Consider the following 7,773-nt stretch of genomic DNA (forward strand, 5'->3'; position numbering starts at 1 on the left):
CGGTTAAATCTTTATTCCCTTCAAATCTGCAATAAAATTTAAATAACAATAATGAAGTCTAAAATCAACAAAAATAAATAAAATTAGACTAAAATTTAAAGTTGAGAAGTGATAAATTATGCCAAATTATGCAAGTCATCACTATGATAACCTGAATTCGATCTCATACAATTCCCACCAACCATGTCTGATATATCAACATATTTATTAACCTTCCCCAAAGAGTCACCAATTTCCATAGCAACATAAGGTGTCAACCAACTAAGTGGAAGATTATGGATTTGAACTCAGAACGACGACTTCGAGAAGTCCATTTTTTCCATAGGCGATATCCCATCATATCTTTGCAGAACAACCAAATGCCTATCAAAAGACCAAGGCTCCCCCATTAAGGCCTTTTCTAAATCAGATCTGAGTTCAAAAGTAAATAGTAAATGATTATCACTCTTATCTTGAATACAAAAAAATCATTACTTGTACACCATAAAGGTCTAAATGTTTTTGCCACTGCATCAATACTAACACTCCTTTTTGTAAGAAACTTTGTAGCAAGAACATACTCCACACCTTTCTTATTTTTTGCTAACGCCAATTTCTTCCCCTCCTTATCAGACAAGGAGAGTTTTTTCCAACGTGAAGCAAGATCATCCATAATGTACTAAACTATTGAACAAACTCCACTAAAGCAATCCCGACACTAATAAACGTACTAAAGTCTACAAGAAAAAACATTCATCTTCACAAAATTTGGAAGGAAACTAACTACTACAGCATAGGAAGTTAGAGAGAGAACTAACTGCCAAGGCTGAGAACTTGTAGTTATAAGAAATTTCAATCTTGGTATCTCATGAATATTATAAGGTCTTGGGAACCATTAAGTCAATCACTTGAAGTTTATATCTTTATTTATTAAACAAACAAATTTTGTTCTTAAGTGTGAAATTTGGGTATTATCTTTTATTTTGGAAGAAGTTAGAGATTATATACATTTTATTATACAAGATAACTAATGCAATAATAAATATGATTGGTGAATAGTAATAACATTTTGCTGTTGTAATGTCCATAGCATCATTCTTTTATATTTCTTAATTTTCATGGGAAAAAAGCAAAGAGAAATCAGTAACTTTATTAGTAAGTGAGAGGGTAAATGAACCAATCTATTTAGGAACAACTCAAGCTCAACTTAAGAAAGAACTTGTTTCATTTGTTTAACAAATGAGCCAACCTCGAGCCCAAATTTAGCCTCAACAAAAAAAAGTCAGTATCTCGAATATAATAACGTATTTGTAAACAAACTTGTGAGTACAAGGTTGAATTTAAGTATATATAATATTATATATTTATAAGTACACATGTATGAAAATATACTTCATACTTAAATTATTCTTTTCCCATAATAATAAACAACACAATTAAATTTTTATACTGGATTGAGTCTATTTGTGAATAAATTTATAGGCTATCAAATTATTATTTGTAATTCTTGTAAAATAAATTTATTATTTGTAATTCATTAATGCTATAAAATATAAACAATCCATCTCATGATAAAAATTATGTATAAGATTTAATAATATGAGGTTGATAACTAAAAAATTTAATAAGCTTAGAAACAAAAACCATTATATTTAATTATAACTCAAACAATATAATTTATTTATTAGTAATTATTAGCATACATGTGTAAAGAGTAACAAAATTTAATTGTGTTGTTTATTATATATGAGAAAAAAATAATTAAAGTGAGTACCTCGTAACTTAAACTTATTTGAAAAAAGAATAATGAATTAAGCTTTTGAAAAATTCACACTCGGCTTGCGTTTGGATAGCAAGTTTTGCTACTCAAAGTAAAGTTGCGTTTTCTCTTTTTTTTTTTTTTTTTTTTTTTTTTTTTTTTTGCCGCACTTTGTTGACTTTGGGGAGACAAAATTTACTGTGCGTGAACGGTGTGTGCACTATTTACGCACTATTCATGCAATATTTAATATTAAAAGTTGGTCCCACAATACTATTCACACATTTAAAAATTATTTTGCTACAGTGTTTTCAGCAACAATCAGTTTTTATCAACTTTCAGCAACAATAAGTGCTATCCAAACGAACATTCGATCTTAGTTTGAAATAAAATGATTCACTCTTAATTGAATCCTCAACTTCTCTCGACACATGATATATATTTGATTTTAAAATATCACACATTCACATTTAAATAGGAGGTAATTGAAAAATGAAAATTAATCAATTAATCAAATTTGAACTGGTTGTACGGCCTTAACTCGCTTGTCACTCAAAATACAAAACTCGTACCCGCGTGAATTTTCGCGCCTTCAATATTCACACAATATTTATAGAAACAAACACATCAATCACTCACAAATCTCTCTCTATTTCTCCAAATCCCGTGTAAATTGTAATTGCAATTTCTAGGGTTTCTTCGAACATGGCGGACTCATCGCCACCGCGATCACGACGAACACGATCGCCATTGCAATCGCAATCGACGATGACGAAGATAACGGAGTTGGACGTGGACTCGTTGGCTCACTGTGCAAACTACCTCGACAACCTCCAGGACCTCTCCAACTTAGCCATGTCCTGCAAATACCTCAAACGCGTCGCCTATTCCAACTCCATTTGGCTCCGCTGGTTCAGGTTCTATGTTACTTTAAAATAATAAAAAAAAAAAAAAAAAAAAAAAAAAGAAGCCAAATTCCATATTGCACCATTTTTAGTTTGGATAATTTGTTATTTTCGTTCCTAAATACATTGTTGATTCTTAGGCATTGTTTGAGATTTCATAAAGGAATGAAATAGAATGAAGTAATCTCGTTTGGATGTCTTTGAATAAAAAATAAAAATGAATGCAACGTAAGTAATCTCGTTTGGAGAGTTCTGACAATCAGTTGCTCTCCTCCTTTGTCGGCACCTTATTTGATTGGTCTTGAGTTTCGAGACTCAAATCTAGTGATTTTCTCTTGCTATTTGTAGATTCGCTTTTTTCTTGTATATAGTTTTTGTTTCTCTTGTGTGTGTGTATATAAATTTGCATAAAGTAGTCTTTTTTAATAATAGATATTAATAAAAGATATCTATTATTAAAATTTTTAACTAAAGGGTCTGTTGCACACCTGAAATTCAATTGGATAGGGAACATTAACTTGAATAAATCGTATAATTTCCATATAGTTTGGGGTGGTTTTAAATTAAATCTATATTTAAAATTGTGATTTTTTTTTAATTGTTTCAATTCATGTCTCCAATGAGTTACAATTAACTAATCTAACAGATATTCACATAACTGAAATGTTTGTTGTATATTTGGCATTCAATTGGATAGGGAACATTGGCCACAACAAGTACCTTCTAACTCCTCACAACCGTTAGAAGTGAGGGAAGCATATTTGGCGAGGCGCACGGCATTGCAGAAGTTCAAGTTCTTTGATCCTTTTGTTGATGACACGTTTGCACTTTATAAACCTTGCAACCATATATTATTGGAGAAAAATACTTTAACCTTTTCGCAGGTATTGAAATGAGTACTCCATTTGTTATGTTTTCTCTCCATGATGCATTGGATTTAATAAAACTTCTATGAAATCTTTGAGCACAAGTCTCATGATGTGTATTTTGAGGTTATTTTTTTTTGTTGGTGATAGGATTTATAACGATTTGACACTTTTATAAGTATTGCTTGAGGGGGAAAGGAAAGAAAAGGAGGGTGAAGAATTTAGTTTTTCTGAACTTTCTTTCGCATTCATTGATGTGGCAGCACAACCAAAATCATATTAGAATTTTTATTTCAGATTTTTTTTGGATTATTTTAGATTTTAAGATTTCACTTGTTGATTTTAAATTCTTGATTAGTTACAAATTTTAGATAGGATTATCTCTTATTCCTATAAGCTCTATAAAAAGGCTTTTTGTGGTTTTATTGTAATGGGAGACGTTTGATGAATAAATTTTCAGATTGGAGATTTTCCAAATTGTTGGATGCTGATTCCTAACAGTTTAGGTGTTGGTTCTTAAGTTTCTTGCTTGGTGCTGACTCTTGGCAACCCCTAACTGCTGATTCTTTGGGTTATCTTATATTTATTTTTTGTTCTTTTATTTACCTATTGATATTGTCTTTGCATTAACTTGGAATCAAAGCAAACTGATCCATCCATTATAAATAAAAAACCTCAAATCAGCCGTTTGAATGCCACAAAAATATCCCTCATCACCGGGATCACAACCTTCAAGCCATACATAAAGCACCCGCAACCCATAATCCCAGCTGCTGTCGACTCTCAGGGACCCGAGGACCTCAGATCACAACCGGGCCAAACAAACCCCAGACCCAGTGAAATTGAGACACAAGCCACCTTGTTGCTGCCAACTTCTGTTGCCGAGATGCACTGCTAAGGCCAGTCACGTTCGCCGCTGTAACTTCCAGACCTCTTTGCACGTGACTGCTGTCAGCCTCACTGATGCCATTCTCCCTCTTTTCTCCAAGTACCTGTGAAGGTCTCAAACTTGACCACAACTTGGAATTTCTTAAAACAAAGTCTGACCCGATCCAGTTTTGAAAGACTAGGACCCAGCTTGTAAAAGCACAGTAACTATTAGCAGGCTGTAGGACCCAACCCATGACTTTCATACAATCATCAGTTTAGAGCACATCAACCAGACAACAACTCAGGTTTTGTTCCACTTATTTTCTGATACTTTATTTTTTTTCAAGCATCATGGTATCTCCAAACCACCTATGGATTTCAACAATTGGTTATTCAAGACCGACCAATTCTTTGTAAAACTTTTTTTTTGATAAGTAATAAGTTTTATTGATATAAAAAAAAGAGCACCCTAGTACACAGGGAATGTACAAGGGTCAACAATTCAAGTACAAAAATTACAAGAATCAAGGAAATCAAGAAAAGAAAAGAATTATTGGTTTCGCATAGCAGTCAACCAATCCAATAAAGTTCTAAAGAAAAATAACTTAAGGTCTGGTATGGATCTCTCATTTTCTTCAAAACACCTACTATTTCTCTACCTCCAAAGACACCACATTAAGCAATGGAGAACAATTAACCAAATATGACCATTTCGATGACGACCAAACCTGCCTGGCCAACAAGCTAGAAGCCCCACAATAGATTGCGGCATAGCCCAACTTACTCCAAATAAACCCAACACCATAGACCATAGATCCATAGCAACTGGACAATGCAGAAAGAGATGGTCAACCGATTCACCATTACACTTGCATATGTAGCACCAATCTAGTATCCAAAACTTCCTTTTTTTGTAAATTATCAACTGTCAAGCATTTTCCTAAAGTGGTTGTCCAAACAAAGAAAGCTACTTGAGAATGAATCTTCTGTTTTCAAATACTTTTCCAAGGAAAACAGTAGTCATTAGAGCCCACTAAAATACTATAATAATCCTTAATCATAAACCTCTTATCTATATCAGGTTTCCAACACATCTTATCCTCACCAAATCCCCTTACTGAAGAACCATAAATGGTATCCATGAAGCCCAACATAGCCTCTAATTCCCGAGTATGCACACCCTAAAGAAACTTACATCCCAAAAGAAAACTCCATTAGTGGACTTCAAAAGCTCAGCCACACCAATTCTTTGTAAAACTGGGTTTATCATATGTGAAAGAAAGGTTTGGTAGTCCAAAACGAGGGTTTTTTGTAGAGCTTTGGAGTATTGGAACCATTATAAGAACCTTCACTTTAGATGCCGCTAGTCTCGAATTACTTGGAAAGAATGAAAGATCTTTGTATAACCGATGACTTTCATACAATTATCAGTTTAGAGCACATCAACCAGACAACAACTCAGGTTTTTGTTCCACTTATTTTGTGAGGCTTTATTTTTTTCAAGCATCATGGTATCTCCAAACCACCTATGGAATTCAACAATTGGTTTTGGAAATTGGTTATTCAAGATGGACCAATTCATTGTAAAACTGGGTTTATCATATGTGAAAGGTTTGGTATGCCAAAATGAGAGTTTTTTTTTTTTTGGTAGAGCTTTGGAGTATTGGAGCCATTATGAAGGTTCACTTTAGATGCCACTGGTCTCAAATTACTTGGGAAAGAATGAAAGATCTTTGTATTGTATATTTCCAACAATATCTTTATGAGAATCTACCCTGATCTTCTCCTAACAATTTTCAAGATTGAAGAGATAATATACCTATAAAAATTTTTTTTTAGAGATAATATGAGGCAATGGAATTGACAATCAATTGCACACAAAATAAGATGAATGCTCTTAGATTTTCTTGTGCTCTGCTTACTCATGAACTATATCTGCCATGCATCAAGATTTAGAATATCTAAAGAAAGCTGTTCAAGACTTGACTGTTTAGACGAAGCAAATGAAGACCCAACTTGATTAAATCGGAGTCCCAAGGATGGTAAATCACAATGAGCTTACTGCTACCTGCATAGAAGATGAGATTGATAATGAGATATTGGTAATAGAGGAGATTGGTCTTGACAAGGAAGTACAAATGTCAATTTTAAGTTGTTTCAATGTTCATGCAACCAGAAGAGTCTACTATAGAGCCTAAACAACAAGAATCCTCTATGCTTGAAAAATCCAACATGTTGCATGAAGATCTACACTTGATGAAGTCAAAAAGGTTTATATGTCAATTCCACATGTTGCTTTTATGATTCCATAAGAGTATAAAGTGCAGAATGTAAGGTTTTTCTATTCTTAGTGCTCCCCAAGGTGATTTCTGAATTGAAGCAAGTGTTACGTGCCAAAGTCCTAATTCTTCAACACAAACTTGAGGTTGAGTTTTCTCCAACCAGGGGAGTATGATCCGGGAGCACAACCAAGATTAGTTAAGAATTTTATTTCAGATTTTCATGAGATGTTCATAAAATTATTTAAGATTTTAAGATTTTACTTGTTCCTTTTATTTTGAGTTCAGGTAGAGATTATCTTTTAGATTGGGATTAATTTCTAGATTAGTTTTAGTTTTTAGATAGGATTATTTTTTTATTCCTGGAAGCTCTATAAAAGTTTCAGATGGGTTTTATTGTAACAGGAGACATTTGATGAATAAAATTTCATATTGGAGATTTTCCAAACTGGTGGTGCTAATTCCTAACAGCTTAGGTGTTGATTCCTAAGTTGCTTTCTTGGTGCAGTTCGAGGCAACCACTAAGTGTTGATTCTTAGGCTTACATATTTTTTGTTCTTTTATTATCATGTTGATATTGTCCTGTATCATTCATTCTGATTTTGACTTTGCTGTACACATTAACTAGGGCCCAGTGATTGAAATTGGAAAGATCGATAACATTTTAAGAAGAATGTGTTATGATTCCCTTATACTAAGTGAGGTACCGCAAGCATAACTTGTATGAGGTGAGAATCTTACATGCCTTTTCTCTTGTTCTGAAATTGATGTTACATGCAGTGATATCGTAATTTCTTAACCATTATTGAGGGCCACTTGCATGTGTTCATCACTGCCATTATTAGTTAAGAGGTTATCTACATTTCACTGTCAAACTTGTAATCAAACTGGACTGGGAGGGTACAAATTACTTATTAATAATTTCCTAGAATAATGTGGGACATGATTCCTTCTCTTTATAGAAACAAGAAAATGAACTAAATTGGGATGTATCTGAGAGCTATTACAGGAAAGGTTATAAGAGGCATCATATTAGCAATCTATTTTTTCAGCAGTGGCTCCCTTTTGCATGAGTATTCTCTTCCATGTATTGCTTTATAAAAAGATAACTACTC

The 7,773-nt window shown here is 33.2% G+C and overlaps 1 protein-coding gene across 1 annotated transcript; it reads left to right on the forward strand.

The window, feature by feature from the left end:
- The first annotated feature begins 2,248 nt into the window (after positions 1-2,248).
- Positions 2,249-7,545, forward strand: LOC112011713 (uncharacterized). Its single transcript, XM_065764784.1, has 3 exons — positions 2,249-2,655; positions 3,341-3,527; positions 7,287-7,545. Exons 1-3 carry the CDS (start codon positions 2,444-2,446, stop codon positions 7,374-7,376), a joined length of 489 nt encoding a protein of 162 aa, XP_065620856.1. The 5' UTR covers positions 2,249-2,443; the 3' UTR covers positions 7,377-7,545.
- Positions 7,546-7,773: the final 228 nt, after the last annotated feature.

Source organism: Quercus suber, unplaced genomic scaffold (genome assembly GCF_002906115.3).
Source record: "Quercus suber isolate HL8 unplaced genomic scaffold, Cork oak 2.0 scaffold_583, whole genome shotgun sequence".
In the NCBI taxonomy this organism is placed as follows: domain Eukaryota; kingdom Viridiplantae; phylum Streptophyta; class Magnoliopsida; order Fagales; family Fagaceae; genus Quercus; species Quercus suber.

Excerpts from the sequence above, each read along its gene's own strand:
- LOC112011713 (XM_065764784.1), top strand. The coding sequence starts at position 2,444 with ATGGCGGACTCATCGCCACCGCGATCACGACGAACACGATCGCCATTG. Across the intron at positions 2,656-3,340 it reads ATTTGGCTCCGCTGGTTCAG|GGAACATTGGCCACAACAAG; the intron begins GTTCTATGTTAC and ends TCAATTGGATAG. Across the intron at positions 3,528-7,286 it reads ATACTTTAACCTTTTCGCAG|GGCCCAGTGATTGAAATTGG; the intron begins GTATTGAAATGA and ends CACATTAACTAG.